The 17321-nt window shown below is 38.9% G+C and overlaps 1 protein-coding gene across 3 annotated transcripts in view; it reads left to right on the top strand.

Moving 5' to 3' along the window:
- LOC133552604 (amyloid beta precursor protein binding family B member 2) overlaps nucleotides 1-17321 on the top strand; it is a 179389-nt gene that overhangs the window by 131564 nt on the left and 30504 nt on the right. For all 3 annotated transcript variants that reach the window (XM_061899890.1, XM_061899891.1, XM_061899892.1), the window contains 2 exons: nucleotides 1662-1776; nucleotides 17236-17311. In XM_061899890.1, the coding sequence (XP_061755874.1) occupies nucleotides 1662-1776; nucleotides 17236-17311 (191 nt within the window). The remainder of the gene's footprint in view (nucleotides 1-1661; nucleotides 1777-17235; nucleotides 17312-17321) is intronic.

Consider the following 17321-nt stretch of genomic DNA (forward strand, 5'->3'; position numbering starts at 1 on the left):
CAGGATAAAAACTAAAACACAACATTACCTTTACTTATAAATGAAGTCCATGCGCAGCTCCTTCTGATCAAAAGCATCCATAACTTGTTTATAGAAGTCTTCCTTATCTTTCTTCAGTTTTAAAAGTCTCTCTGTCTCGATGGAGATCTTCCTTTATCACCTCCTGCTCCGATTGAAAGTCCAGTTTAGAAAACAGTTTTTATTTTAGGTATGTAATCCTCCATGTTAAAAGTGCAAGCGAGAGGAAAAAATAAACGATCGCTGCTCACTCTTTCAGTGCCGCTTGTTGTCACTTCTTCTGCAGCCGAGTATTCGCAAGAAGGATCACTAGCGCCCCCTACCACCAGGAGGCGGGAGTCATTTAATGACTCATATTTGACACACGCAGCTACGGTATATTAATAAAACATAGCCGCTTACTGTTCTTTTTAGCATATTCAATAGCTTGGACCTTAAATCCTACTGAATAGCTCTTAATCTTCTTCCCTTTATGCGATTTCAAATGATTGAAATCAGCCTCCTCCATTTTGTCACTCGTGTCACTCGTGACGTGACGAGTTTGACCCGGTGGAAATTCTAGACACGCGCTAATAAAAACAATATTTTGCGAAAAGAGTTTGACCGGGGGTAATCCCGAGCCGGCGGTAATGCAAAGCATGCGCTAATTATTTTGCTAAACGAGTTTGACCCGGCAGTAATTCTAGTCAGGCGCATACTATATACCCGGCGGCAATTCAAGGAAATGTGGTAAGTCATTGACCATTGCTTATAAAATGGTGTGTCTTTCATAGCATGTACGGTATTTTTCGGACTATAAATCAATAAGAGCAATTTATGTGTGAAATTATTAACACATTACCGTGAAATATCAAATAATATTATTTATCTCATTCGCGGACGAGACGAAGAAAATGTCAGCAATCGTCGCACACACGTCAACCAATAAGAATTCGGCGGGGGCGGGTCATGGCAGAAGTGCATTGTGGGTCATGGAATGCTAACTGCTATATGCTACTGCCGTAGCTATTATAATGGATCATTTCATCGTTGGCGGTAACTTGTAAAAACGGAGAAGGGCTGAACAAACATGGCAGCGAAAAGGAAATCATGTACTGCAGATTACAAGCTGGACGTAGTGAAATATGCAGTAGAAAACGACAAGAGGAAGCGGCGCATACCTTTGGAGTTGGCAGAGTTGTTTAGAAGCGACATCGAGGAAGAAGGTTTCACGGGATTTATGGATTAGGAGTGACAGATTGTTTGGTAAAGGTATAGTATGTTCTATATGTTATAGTTATTTGAATGACTCTTACCATAATATGTTAGGTTAACATAGCAGTTGGTTATTTATGCCTCATATAACGTACACTTATTATTCAGCCTGTTGTTCACTATTCTTTATTTATTTTAAATTGCCTTTCAAATGTCTATTCTTGGTGTTGGATTTTATCAAATACATTCCCCCAAAAATGTGACTTTTCCTCCAATGCGACTTATATATATATTTTTCCTTCTTTATTATGCATTTTCGGCTGGTGCGACGTATACTTAGGAGCGATTTATAATCCGAAAAATATGGTATACCTTTTTGACATGGCCGCAGAAATAATGTAATGTGAGTTGCTTCTTACGTTCTTTTCCTTCTTCTCCGTGTGCTCCAGGGACTTTGCCTATGTGGCGAGGGACAAGAACACGCGGGTGCTGAAGTGTCACGTGTTCCGATGTGATACGCCTGCTGCAGCCATCGCCACGAGTCTCCACGAAATCTGCTCCAAGGTGAGCGCCATGAACATATTTAGGTCTGCGCGACTGAACTGTGCAGTGGAACCTCAATTTACAAACTTCTGTGGTTCTTGAACATTGTTCGTAAACCAAAAAGGTGTTAAAATTAATAAGTGTAAACACGAATAATTGCTTCTAGCCTCGACAAAAGTCACTATTGTATCGTTTAAAAACGGCAGGCTTTGAAGACATTATTTTATATATATATATATATATATATATATATATATATATATGTATGTATATATGTGAACATATATATGTGTGTATATATATATATAAAAATGTGTATATATATGTATATATATATGTGAATATACATACATATGTATGTGTATATATATATATGTGTGTATATATATGTATGTATATATGTATGTATATATGTGTATATATATGTGTATGTGTATATATATATACATATGTATGTATATATGCGTATGTGTGTATATATATGTACATGTGTATGTATATAAGTCTATATATATATATGTGTATGTCTATATGCGTATGTGTGTGTGTGTATATATATATATATATATATATAAATATATATGTGTATATATATATATATGTGTGTATATATATATATATATACACGCATATATATACACACATATATATTTATATATTCATGTGTATGTATATATATAAATATATGTGTATATATATATATATGTGTGTGTGTGTATATATATATATATATACACACATATATATATATACTCACACATATATATGTGAATATATGTATATGTGAGTATATATACATATATGTGTGTATATATATATATGTATATATATATGTGTGTGTGTGTATATATATATATATGTATTTATATAAATATGTGTCTGTATATATGTGTGTGTGTGTATGTATATATATGTATATGTATATATATATATATATATATGTATATATATATATATATATACATATATATATATATACATGTATATATATATATATATATATATATATATATACATATATATATATATATATGTATATATATATATATATATATATATATATATATATATATATGTATATGCACAGTCAGAAACTCAGTAGTCGATATTAACAATAAAAAGTATTTCTTGCAATTGTTGGATATGACTTTAAATCATAACCAAGCATGCATCACTATAGCTCTTGTCACATCACGCCGTGACTTATTTTGAGTTTTTTGGTGTTTTCCCGTGCGTATAATTTTAGTTCTTGTCTTGCGCTCCTATTTTGGTGGCTTTTTCTCTTTTTTCGGTATTTTCCTTAGAGCAATTTCATGTCTTCCTTTAAAAGCTATTCCCCGCATCTGATTTGTTTTAGCAATCAAGACTATTTAAGTAGTTGCTATCCTTCTTTGTGGGGACATTGTCATGTCATGGTCCGATGTACTTTGTGGACGCCGTCTCTGCTCCACAGTAAGTCTTTGTTGTCGTCCAGCATTCTGTTTTTGTTTATTTTTTAGCCAGTTCAGTTTTTGTTTCGTTCGGAATAGCCTTCCTCTTTTCTTAGAGGCACTCACCTTTTGTTTATTTTTGATTTGAGCATTAGATACCTTTTTACCTGCACGCTGCCTCCCACTGTGGTCTGCATATTGTGATCACAACAAACATCTATAAAGTAATTAACTAGCGGCTGCCACCTACTGATATGGAAGACTATCACATGGTTACGCTGCCGAGCTCTAGACAGCACCGACACTCAACAACAGCACATTATTTGCAGACTATAATTATTGGTTTGCAAAAAAATGTTTTTCACCCAAATAGTTGAAATCACATAATCTCCCACGGCACACCAGACAGTATCTCACTTCACAGTGGTCGAAAAACACTGTGGTAAATTACCATTCACCTCGCAAAAGGCGGTTGTGACGGTCTCTTGCTGTCGTCGTCCAGGTTCCATGGACCACTCAGGAAGGACATTGCTTTGAGCAGGTTTGACTCTTGTCTATTCTTTTAATAACTAGGGGTGTAACGGTACACAAAAATTTCGGTTCGGTACGTACCTCGGTTTAGAGGTCACGGTTCGGTTCATTTTCGGTACAGTAAGAAAGCAACAAAATATACATTTTTGGGTTATTTATTTACCAAATTTGTAAACAATGGCTTTATCCTTTTAACATTGGGAACACTATAATAATTCTGCCCACGTTAATCCACATTAAACTGCCTCAAATTGTTGCTTTGATTAAATCAAATGACAAAACCTTTCTTCTACATATAAAAAGTGCAACATTAAACAGTTTCAAGTCAACTCATCATGTTTAATTTATTACAGCATTTGGGAAGCCTGTAGTTGACTTTTATTATAAACGCACACACACACAGCAAAACGAGCTAATTAGCCTTTACCTCAAGCCAGAACTATGAGAGAGCTTAACTGCAGATTAAGTTTCTAGAATGTCAACGGGCTCATAGTGATGTTTGTAATAGTTGTGACTGGGAAGTGTTTTTTATAATTTGGGGAGTGTACGATGTCCGCGGCTCACCTGCTAAACACATATCTGCTCACCTCGACGCCGGAGCACTGACTCCATGCGCTCTGAGTACGCACTGCTGATTGGCTTTGTATGTAACCAATCAGATGGTTGTGTGGGCGGGACAATGCTGGGTGTTCACTGCTCAGACAGAGCAGCTTGTTAAGACTTTAGGTTTACAAACTCGTTTGATACACCCTCGTACTGAACTGAAACCCCCTGACCGAAACGGTTCAACACAAATACACGTACCGTTACACCCCTATTGATAACACAAGCTTGTCTGCGGTCGAGTCGCTTTTCAGCTCCTTCTCTTGCTGCGTCGTCGCTGTCTTCGGCTCGCTTTTTGTCGCTCTCGGTCCTCACGTACCGCTGCGGGTTCTCCTGCTCCTTCTGCCTCGATCTCTCCTCCTTCTCCCCTTTCATACAGTCAATTGTGTGCTGGTGCGCGATCCACGCACCTGAATTAGATCGCGGCGGCGTCGCTCACCTCTCCGCTGAGCCGCATTCTCCGCCTCCTTGCCGCCATCTTGGGCAGGGCACGCTGGAGCCTCTCCGCCTCTCCACATCAATCCTGGCTGGAACGACTCCTATTCCTCAGTGGTGTGCTAGCCCCTTTAGATTGTGTGTTAGCAAACTCTCACAAGTGAAATAAAACGACCCGCATTTATTTATGTGGAGCTTATAGAGAAAGACTTGGTGATTACGTGGAAGCTTTGTGTGTTTAATGTGCAGCATGTCAGTCCAGTTGCAAGCTACACACTACATAAAATGATATCGACTAACTTTTTCGATGACTTCCTGTGCGTGTGTGTGTGTGTGAGAGAGATTTTGTTGCTTTCTCGGCGGCATGATATAAACCGTCCAACTGCGTGAGATCATGTTCATGCGTGTGCTTAAGTTCTCCCCTGTGAGACAAGACTCGGACTAACCACACACTTTGATTAATGGCACCTGCAATTAATCGAGAGTGTCTGGCATACAAAGTGAGCGCAGGGATCCAAACACGCGCACACACCAACGCGCTTGAAAGAGTGCGGGCACTGCAGCAGAAGAGCGGCCAAGTGGAAAGCGGGAAACAGATTGCATCTTTTCACACAGTTCCATCCAGGATTCAAACAAGGTATCCAGCGAGCGATGTCCTATGTGTCGCTGCCATAATTACTGGGGGCGAACTTAGCATCCAGGAACTTTTTAATAGAGAGATTAATTAGTGAGTAACATTTAGAAGTTACAGAAATGGAAAAATAATCACGCCAAATTTTGTGTGGGACTTATGTTGTTTTTCTAAATCAGGGGTCAGGAACCTTTTTGGCTGAGAGAGCCATGAAAGCCAAATATTTCAAAATTTATTTCCGTGAGATATTTTTTAACACAGAATACAACTAAATGCGTGCATTTTTAAGTAAGACCAACATTTTTAGAGTATAATACGTCTCTTATTCTTTTTAATAACATTATTATTCTGAAGCTAACCAATAATAAATAAAATGTCATGTCTGTTGATCATGTTTTTGTTTGGCCATGTGCTGTTTGTCCTTTGGACTCTTTAAGTTCCTGTTTTTTTCCACTCCCTTGTCTGGTTTCCTTGGTTACTCATTTTGTCCACCTGTCTCTGGTGGACAAAACGCCCGCTCACCTGCTTCCCCGAGCGCTAATCAGAGGCAGTATTTAAGCTTGTCTTTGCCAGTCAGTCGCCCTGTGCTGACTCGTTTCATGCCTTGTCATAGTTTCGTGCTTCATGCCATGCCAAGTAAGTTTTGTTTGATTTATGTTCTTCGTCTGTTTATGCGTTAGCTTTGTTTTTTTAGCCCAAGTTGCGATTTTTGTTTGTATATTTTTTTAGTTAAAACTAAATCTTGTTTTTACCTAAATGCCATGTCCCGAGTAGTCCGTCTGCCTTCCTGGGAGAACGACCCCGCAACAAGCTGCAACCCCCCCCTCCATCGTGACATAAAATACTTCTTACCATTAATGCGACTTCTTGAACAGGTGCGGTAGAAAACGGATGGATGGATTTAAATGCATGAGAATTTTTTGTATTTTGCACGTTATGTTTAGCACTGTGATTACCAGCGAAATTATTCATAATTGTCGCGTTAAGCAATGTCAGCTAAGATTTATCTGAGAGCCAGATGAAGTCATCAAAAGAGCCACATCTGGCTCTAGAGCCATAGGTTCCCTACCCCTGCTCTAAATAATCAGTGAGTTTTGCACAACATTTGCAGTCTGTTTGAATTCTTTAACTAGGGAAAAAAAACACAAATTTCCTTGAAGTATTTACATTCCAATTACCCTTTTTGTTTACCGTATTTTCCGGATCATAGGGTGCACTGGATTATAAGGCACATTGCCGAGGAATGGTGTGTTGCTGATCTTTTTTCATATATAAGGCACACCGGTGTCAGTTAGTTTGTGACGAACCCCAAGATGCAGAGAAGTAGGCAGGCATTTTGCAGGTAAACATGATTTAATAAAACTCTAAGACAAAAAGCGAACAAAAGGGTACAAACAAAAAGCGCACACAAGGCGGATAACAAACTTGGCTTTGAACAAACAAAACTGGAAGCAGGGAACAAAAGACAGTAAGGTACAAACAGCTACCGAATATAGCTTACCGCAACGCTGCATTGACACGACATCACAAGTAGCAACGACAATAATCTAGCCCTGACTGGAAGACAAAGCAGGTAAAAAATAGGAGCGGGCTGATTGACACCAGGTGTGGCCAGGTGCTGAGGGGAAACAGCGCCCGGGGAGAAACACAGGAAACAGACAAAATAAGAGCGCTGACAGGAAATACTACACACACAGAGGAAACAAAGACACATCAATCAATCAATCAATGTTTATTTATATAGCCCCAAATCACAAATGTCTCAAAGGACTGCACAAATCATTACGACTACAACATCCTCGGAAGAACCCACAAAAGGGCAAGGAAAACTCACACCCAGTGGGCAGGGAGAATTCACATCCAGTGGGACGCCAGTGACAATGCTGACTATGAGAAACCTTGGAGAGGACCTCAGATGTGAGCAACCCCCCCCCTCTAGGGGACCGAAAGCAATGGATGTCGAGCGGGTCTAACATGATACTGTGAAAGTTCAATCCATAGTGGCTCCAACACAGCCGCGAGAGTTCAGTTCAAAGCGGATCCAAGACAGCAGCGAGAGTCCCGTCCACAGGAGACCATCTCAAGCGGAGGCGGATCAGCAGCGTAGAGATGTCCCCAACCGATACAGGCGAGCGGTCCATCCTGGGTCCCGACGAGCGGTCCATCCTGGGTCTCGACTCTGGACAGCCAGTACTTCATCCATGGTCATCGGACCGGACCCCCTCCACAAGGGAGGGGGGGACATAGGAGAAAGAAAAGAAGCGGCAGATCAACTGGTCTAAAAAGGAGGTCTATTTAAAGGCTAGAGTATACAGATGAGTTTTAAGGTGAGACTTAAATGCTTCTACTGAGGTAGCATCTCGAACTGTTACCGGGAGGGCATTCCAGAATACTGGAGCCCGAACGGAAAACGCTCTATAGCCCGCAGAATTTCCAGCAAAGCGAGACCAGCTTGCTAGTAAATGAAAAAAAAAAATAGAGGCAGCTCACTGGTAAGTGCTGCTATTTGAGCTATTTTTAGAACAGGCCAGCGGGCGACTCATGCAGAGGAAAAAACTAAAACATAGCCAAACTGTCAGGGATAAGCCGGACAACCGGGTTATAGGGCGCATTATCCATCTATCCATCCATTTTCTACCGCTCATTCCCTTTGAGGTTGCCGGGGACCTTAAATCCTACTGAATAGCTCTTAATCTTCTTCCCTTTATGCGATTTCAAATGATTGAAATCAGCCTCCTCCAGTCATGATCCGTGGTCTGGATCATGTTTAGTTCGGTTATTTTCTGTCAGTTTGAACTCCCTTTGTTGTTTGTGTACCTTGTGAGTTAGTTTGGTCACCATGGTAACGTGTTAATTTCACCTGCTGCGGGTTCCAGATGCACACCTGTTTTTGTTAATTCCTTTCCTATTTAAGCCTGCCTTGTCCGGTCAGTCGGTCTTGGTCACCCTGTTTGCGGTAAGCAACAATCACGTATGCTCTTCTTGTTTCCTGAACCTGTGCTAGCATTAGCATTAGCTTCCGTGCGTTCGGCACGCGTTTCTTTTGTCTATTTCGTCTGTTTTTGTACCAGTGTTTGTGTTATTAAATCATCTTACCTTTTCGTTGTTGTCCGGAGTGTCCATGTTTGCACTGGAGGAACGATCCCGCAGTAAAATGCGACCCACACGTGACAACTCCATTTTCCACCGGGTCAAACTCGTCATGTCACGAGTGACGTGACGAGTTTGACCCGGTGGAAATTCTAGACATGCGCTAATAAAAATAATATTTTGCGAAACGACTTTGACCCGGCGTTAATCCTGAGCCGGCGGTAATGCTAAGCATGTGCTAATTATTTTGCGAAACGAGTTTGACCCGGCAGTAATTCTAGTCAGGCGCATACTATATAGCCGGTGGCAATTCAAGGAAATACGGTATTTTGTTTTCATGTTAGCATTTAAGATACTGAGCTGACTGCCAGTGAGCTCATCAAAGTGTGGTTATCAGGTGTTAATTTCTTTGACTAAAAATGTTTGTCCTGGTTATCGTCAGCGACCTATTTGTCGCTGACTAAAGTAGGACGATAACGAATCACAACAAATGCACGTTTACGAAAATGTATGATGCAATTACTGGCAGTAAAAACGAGACAAAAATAATTGACGGAGACGAAATCCAATCATATTTAATGTCGTCTTTAGGCGGATGAGATAAGTGAGGAATCTATCCAACATGAAGGCAGGGATCCAATCAGAACTACAACTACTGAGACACGGTGTTTGGTTTTTGTCCCTGGGAAAGAAGACTATATTGCAGGGATGTAATGATGACAAAACTCCTGACAGTTAGCATTACCTTTTAGCTCAGGGGTCACCAACCTTTTTGAAAGCAAGAGCTACTTCCTGGGTACTGATTAATGCGAAGGGCTACCAGTTTGATACACACTTAAATAATTTGCCAGAAATAGCCAATTTGCTCAATTTACCTTTAATAAATAAATCTACATATATATATATATATATATATATATATATAGCCCTGTGATGAGGTTGTGACTTGTCCAGGGTGTACCCTGCCTTCCGCCCAAAATGCCCCCACGACCCCGAAAGGGACAAGCGGTAGGAAATGGATATATATATATATATATAGATATATAGATATAAAATGGGTAATTCTGTCTGTCATTCCGTCGTACATTTTTTTCCTTTTACGGAAGGTTTTTTTGTCGAGAATAGATGATGAAAAAAACACTTAATTTAACGGTTTAAAAGAGGAGAAAACAGGGAAAAAAATTTAAATTAAATTTTGAAACATAGTTTAGCTTCAATTTCAAATCTTTAAAATTCAATATTCAACCGAAAAATCTTTAAAAATCTTTAAAATTCAATATTCAACCGAAAAAAATGAAGAAAAAAACTAGCTAAATCGAATCTTTTTAAAAAAAAATTAAATAAAAAAAATTATGGAGCATCATTAGTAATTTTTCCTCATTAAAATTAATTTTAGTATTTTAGCTCAGGGGTCACCAACCTTTTTGAAAGCAAGAGCTACTTCTTTGGTACTGATTAATGCGAAGGGCTACCAGTTTGATACACACTTAAATAAATTGCCAGAAATAGCCAATTTGCTCAATTTACCTTTAACTCTTTATTATTATTAATAATTAATGATATTTATCTTTGTGGAAACACTGATCATCTTAATGATTTCTCACAATAAATATATATTTTTGATGACAAGTTTTAAATAGGTTAAAATCCAATCTGCACTTTGTTAGAATATATAACAAATTGGACCAAGCTATATTTCTAACAAAGACAAATCATTATTTCTTCTAGATTTTCCAGAATTTTTTTTTTAAAGAAATTCAAATGACTTTGAAATAAGATTTAAATTTGATTCTACAGATTTTCTACATTTGCCAGAATAATTTTTTTTGAATTTTAATCGTAATAAGCTTGAAGAAATATTTCACAAATATTCTTCGTCGAAAAAACAGAAGCTAAAATGAAAAATTTAATTAAAATGTATTTATTATTCTTTACAATAAAAAAAAATACTTGATCATTGATTTAAATTGTCAGGAAAGAAGAGGAAGGAATTTCAAAGGTAAAAAGGTATATGTGTTCAAAAATCCAAAAATAATTTTTAAGGTTGTATTTTTTCTCTAAAATGGTCTTTCTGAAAGTTATAAGAAGCAAAGTAAAAAAATAAATGAATTTATTTAAACAAGTGAAGACCAAGTCTTTAAAATATTTTCTTGGATTTTCAAATTCTATTTGAGTTTTGTCCCTCTTAGAATTAAAACTGTCCAGCAAAGCGAGACCAGCTTACTAGTAAATGGAAAAAAAAAAAAAATAGAGGCAGCTCACTGGTAAGTGCTGCTATTTGAGCTATTTTTAGAACAGACCAGCGGGCGACTCATCTGGTCCTTACGGGCGACCTGGTGCCCGCGGGCACCGCGTTGGTGACCCCTGGGTTAGAAAGATCCTTGAGTTATGTATTTGTCAAATTGTAAATGGAACTGTTAGATTTAGTTTAGCCATTTTGCCTTTTTTTTTTTTTTTATCCGTCAAAATAACAATGTAACACACAGCCATCCCCCCGATGGGGTTTACTTGCTTGTTTGCTAGAATAACTCTGAAAATGAGTCATTGTGAACTGTGCGATCAGTCTTTAGGCTTTTGACGGGAAGTACGGTTGAAATAAAAAATGTATTTTTTCCTTTACACTTTTGATTGATTGATTGAAACTTCTATCAGTAGATTGCACAGTACAGTACATATTCCGTACAATTGACCACTAAATGGTAACACCCCAATATCACGGTCATGTGACCGCCTGGCTCTGTTTGATTGGTCCAACGTCACCAGTGACTGCATGTGATTGCTAAAACGCAGGCATGCATGGATCCTACTTTGAAAAACCAAAACAAACATTAATAGATCGATAAAAAAGTAGCGAGTAGCGAGCTGAATGTAGATAAATGGAGCGGAGTAAAAGTAGCGTTTCTTCTCTATAAATATACTCAAGTAAAAGTAAAAGTATGTTGCATAAAAACTACTCTTGGAAATACAATTTATCCCAAAAGTTACTCAAGTAGATGTAACGGAGTAAATGTAGTGCGTTACTACCCCACCTCTGCATACAGGTCACACTGAGGGTGGCCGTATAAACAACTTTAACACTGTTACAGATATATGCACCACACTGTGAACTCACACCAAACAACAATGACAAACACATTTCAGGAGAACATCCGCAGTGTAACCTAACATAAACACAACAGAACAAATACCGAGTCCCCTTGCAGCACTAACTCTTTCGGGACACTACAATATATTTTGATATTTACCTCAGAAGGCTGCAAATAGATATTTTTTAATTATTATTATTATTATTTGAAACTCAATTTTGCATGTCACTATAAAGTTATATAAGCCTTGCTTGTTCAATATTCAATGCAAAACTGGTTTGGGTCCCTATTAAAAGGTTAATTTGTTCAACCTTGGCCCGCGGCTTTGTTCAGTTTTAAATTTTGGCCCACTCAGTATTTGAATTTGACACCCCTGCTGTAGGGGAATCTGGTCCTGCTTCCTCTCCACTTTGTAGTTCTCGGGTCAAGACATTTACCATGAATTGATTTACGTGGACCCCGAGTTGAACAAGTTGAAGGACTTATTCGGGTGTTACTATTTAGCGGCCAATTGTACGGAATATGTACTGTACTGTGCAATCTACTAATACAAGTTTTAATCGATCAATCCAACAAAATCTTTGTGGATTACAATACATCAAAGAAACCGAACCCCTTTTGTCTCCTCCCATCCTACACAGTGGAGTTTGACAAACCTTTTGTTCGGTAAGATCAAAGACAGCTTTTGTCCTCTCACAGAACGAACTGAACTCAATGTAACACAGAGTTTTGTGATAAATTTTTTGTTTGTAATTGTTTTTCAATCAATCAATCAATCAATGTTTACTTATATAGCCCTAAATCACTGGTGTCTCAAAGGGCTGCACAAACCACTACGACATCCTCGGTAGGCCCACATAAGGGCAAGGAAAACTCACACCCAGTGGGACGTCGGTGACAATGATGACTATGAGAACCTTGGAGAGGAGGAAAGCAATGGATTTCGAGCGGGTCTAACATGATACTGTGAAAGTTCAATCCATAATGGATCCAACACAGTCGCGAGAGTCCAGTCCAAAGCGGATCCAACACAGCAGCGAGAGTCCCGTTCACAGCAGAGCCAGCAGGAAACCATCCCAAGCGGAGGCGGATCAGCAGCGCAGAGATGTCCCCAGCTGATACACAGGCAAGCAGTACATGGCCACCGGATCGGACCGGACCCCCTCCACAAGGGAGAGTGGGACATAGGAGAAAAAGAAAAGAAACGGCAGATCAACTGGTCTAAAAAGAGAGTCTATTTAAAGGCTAGAGTATACAAATGAGTTTTAAGGTGAGACTTAAATGCTTCTACTGTGGTGGCATCTCGAACTGTTACCGGGAGGGCATTCCAGAGTACTGGAGCCCGAAATGAAAACGCTCTATAGCCCGCAGACTTTTTTTGGGCTTTGGGAATCACTAATAATTCAATATTTATTTACTTCAAGTTATTGCAGTATATCTCTATATACATTTTTTTTTTATTATTATTAAATTTGGCCAAAGGGGGCTCATTTCAATGTCTTACACACACTTGTTATTTCATATGTTGGCCAGTAGGAGCACTTTTAAAACCGACACTCAATTTGAAAAATCCCTCCTTTTTGGTACCACCTTGTTTTTTGATAGATTTCACCACCAGGGGTGCAAATCAGACATTTGCTTTTCGATGCAATGGTTTTCCTTTTTGGGACCGTGATTTATGTCCTAACTCAAAGTAAAGCCGCTGCTCCTTCACATCGAGAGGAGCCAGATGAGGTGGTTCGGGCATCTGGTCAGGATGCCACCCGAACGCCTCCCTAGGGAGGTGTTTAGGGCACGTCCAACCGGTAGGAGGCCACGGGGAAGACCCAGGACACGTTGGGAAGACTATGTCTCCCGGCTGGCCTGGGAACGCCTCGGGATCCCCCGGGAAGAGCTAGACGAAGTGGCTGGGGAGAGGGAAGTCTGGGTTTCCCTGCTTAGGCTGTTGCCCCCGCGACCCGACCTCAGATAAGCGGAAGATGATGGATGGATGGATGGATGGATTTGAAGATCCGAGTCATGGATCGCAACACTACCTTCACGTCTTGCCCGCGCCAACTTTCCTTTGCCTTCCGAAAAAACAAACCCCACAGTCCACGTTATGACACAATGCAATATTCAGTGTTGGCAGCTAGATTTTTTTATGGACATGTTCCATAAATATTGATGTTAAAGATTTCTTTTTTTTTTTGTGAAGAAATGTTTAGAATGAAGTTGATGAATCCAGATGGATCTCTATTACAATCCCCAAAGAGGGGATTTTAAGTGGATGATTACTTCGATGTGTAGAAAACTTCACTTGTTTATTGTTCAACAAGTTTTTAGATATTTTTATATCTTTTTTTCCAAATAGTTGAAGAAAGACCACTACAAATGAGCAATATTTTGCACTGTTATACAGTTTAATAAATCAGAAAAACTGATGACATAGTGCTGTATTTTACTTCTTTATCTCTTTTTCCATCCATTCATTTTCTACCGCTTATTCCTTTCTGGGGTCGCGGGCGGAAGGCGATGTACACCCTGGACAAGTCGCCACCTCATCACAGGGCCAACGCAGATAGACAGACAAAATTCACACACTAGGGACCATTTAGTGTTGGACCGCAGGACCTTGGTATTGTGAGGCAGACGCACTAACCCCTCTGCCACCGTGAAGACCCTTTATCTCTTTTCTTCAACCAAAAACGCTTTGCTCTGATTAGGGGGTACTTGAATTAAAAAGAAGTTCTACATCACGGAAAAAAACGGTTGAGAAGCACTGCTCTCGCGGTCCAGGTCAGGCTGAGGATGATGACGTTCACAACCAAACAAACCGTACTCCTTAAGAAAATGCAGCAGAGTTGTGAATACTAACTGTGTCACTTCCTCTCCACTTTCTCAGCCTCAGGAAGTGGGATGGAACATTTTTTTTTAATCAGCATTTGCTCCGGTTCAGTAGCTTTCACACTCATAACTCGATTAGGATTCATAACTCGATTAGTTTTATCCGATAATCTCAGCTTGGGGTCACTCTTATAAAACCACTTTAAAGATTACAATGTTGTCCTTTTTATTTAGGCTCTGTTACCTAAGCGTGTTCACTGCTGGACTCCAGAAAAAGGTTCTGCAGCCTCCGTAGCAGAACCTCCAGGTTCTGTAATAGCTTCTTCCCTCAGGCCGTAAGACTCTTGAACGCATTAAAACAGGGGTCGGGAACCTTTTTGGCTGAAAGCCAAATATTTCAAAATGTATTTCCGTGAGATATTTTTTAACACTGAATACAACTAAATGCGTGCATTTTTAAGTAAGACCAACATTTTTAGAGTATAATAAGTCTCTTATTCTTTTTTAATAACATTGTTATTCTGAAGCTAACTAATGATAAATAAAATGTCATGTCTGTTGATCATGTTTTTATTTGGCCATGTGCTGTTTGTCCTTTGGACTCTTTAAGTTCCTGTTTTTTTTCCACTCTCTTGTCTGGTTTCCATGGTTACTCATTTTGTCCATCTGTCTCTGGTGGACAAAATACCCGCTCACCTGCTTCCCGAGCACTAATCAGAGGCAGTATTTAAGCTCGTCTTTGCCAGTCAGTCGCCCTGTGCTGACTTGTTTCATGCCTTGCCATAGTTTCGTGCTTCATGCCATGCCAAGTAAGTTTTGTTTGATTTATGTTCTTCGTCTGTTTATGCGTTAGCTTTGTTTTTTTAGCCCAAGTTGCGATTTTTGTTCGTATATTTTTTTAGTTAAATTTAAATCATGTTTTTACCTAAATGCAGTGTCCCGAGTAGTCCGTCTGCCTTCTTGGGAGAACGACAAGCTGCAACCCCCCCGCATCATGACATAAAATACTTCTTATCATTAATGCGACTTCTTGAACAGGTGCGGTAAAAAACTGATGGATGGATTTAAATGCATGAGAATGTTTTGTATTTTGCACATTATTTTTAGCACTGTGATTACCAGCAAAATTATTCATAATTATCGCGTTCGCGTTAAGCCAGATGCAGTCATCAAAAGAGCCACATCTGGCTCTAGAGCCATAGGTTCCCTACCCCTGCATTAAAATAATCCTCTCAACTCTCCCCAAAAAATGGATTAACTCGCTGGAATAAAAAAGACAATATAACATACATCCATAAACCTGGATGCATATGCAAAAGTGCAATATATTTATCCGTACAGTAATCTATTTATTTATATCTGCACCTTGTTGTTTTTCCATGAGCTAACACAGGGGTCACCAACGCGGTGCCCGCGGGCACCAGGTCGCCCGTAAGGACCAGATGAGTCGCCCGCTGGCCTGTTCTAAAAATAGCTCAAATAGCAGCACTTACCAGTGAGCTGCCTCTATTTTTTAAATTGTATTTATTTACTAGCAAGCTGGTCTCGCTTTGCTCGACATTTTTAATTCTAAGAGAGACAAAACTCAAATAGAATTTGAAAATCCCAAAAAATATTTTAAAGACTTGGTCTTCACTTCTTTAAATAAATTCATTTATTTTTTTATTTTATTTGCTTCTTATAACTTTCAGAAAGACAATTTTACAGAAAAAATACAACCTTAAAAATGATTAAACATACTTTTTTACCTTTTAAATTCCTTCCTCTTCTTTCCTGACAATTTAAATCAATGTTCAAGTACATTTCTATTTTTTTATTGCAAAGTAAAATAAATACATTTTAATTAAATTCTTCATTTTAGCTTCTGTTTTTTCGACGAAGAATATTTGTGAAATATTTCTTCAAACTTATGATTAAAATTCAAAACAATTATTCTGGCAAATCTAGAAAATCTGTAGAATCAAATTTAAATCTTATTTCAAAGTCTTTTGAATATCTTTTCAAATTTTTGCTCTGGAAAATCTAGAAGAAATAAGGATTTGTCTTTGTTAGAAATATAGCTTGCTCCAATTTGTTATATATTCTAACAAAGTGCAGATTGGATTTTAACCGATTTAAAACATGTCATCAAAAATATATATTTATTGTGAGAAATCATTAAGATGATTAGTGTTTCCACAAAGATAAATATCATTAATTATTAATAATAACATTGAATTAAAGGTAAATTGAGCAAATTGGCTATTTCTGGCAATTTATTTAAGTGTGTATCAAACTGGTAGCCCTTCGCATTAATCAGTACCCAAGAAGTAGCTCTTGCTTTCAAAAAGGTTGGTGACCCCTGTTCTTATCTGTACTGTTGTACCGGGCGGCATAGCTCGGTTGGTAGAGTGGCCGTGCCAGCAACTTGAGGGTTGCAGGTTCGATTCCCGCTTGTGCCATCCTAGTTACTGCCGTTGTGTCCTTGGGCAAGACACTTTACCCACCTGCTCCCAGTGCCACCCACACTGGTTTAAATGTAACTTAGATATTGGGTGTCACTATGTAAAGCGCTTTGAGTCACGTGAGAAAAGCGCTATATAAATATAATTCACTTCACTTCACTACTGCAAAGTTCAAATTGGAATGACAATAAAAGGAAGTCTAAGTCTAACCATTTTATCTCACTCTGCTTATTTGTTTGGTTTTGCACGTCTGGCCTATGATATTATATTTCTTATTATCCATCCATCCAGTTTTTTTATAACCCTTCTCCTCACAAGGGTCGCATGTAAGCCAGAGCCTATCCCAGCTGAGTACTATTATTATTTTTCTATACACTATATTTTTGTTCTCTCCCTTTCCCTAGATTATGGCTGAAAAGAAAAGTGCCAAAGCTGCAGGTGGCAGCTCCTCCCAGACTGGCTCTGATGTGCCCTTGCAAGGTACACACAC

Source organism: Nerophis ophidion, linkage group LG05, assembly GCF_033978795.1.
Source record: "Nerophis ophidion isolate RoL-2023_Sa linkage group LG05, RoL_Noph_v1.0, whole genome shotgun sequence".
Lineage (NCBI taxonomy): Eukaryota > Metazoa > Chordata > Actinopteri > Syngnathiformes > Syngnathidae > Nerophis > Nerophis ophidion.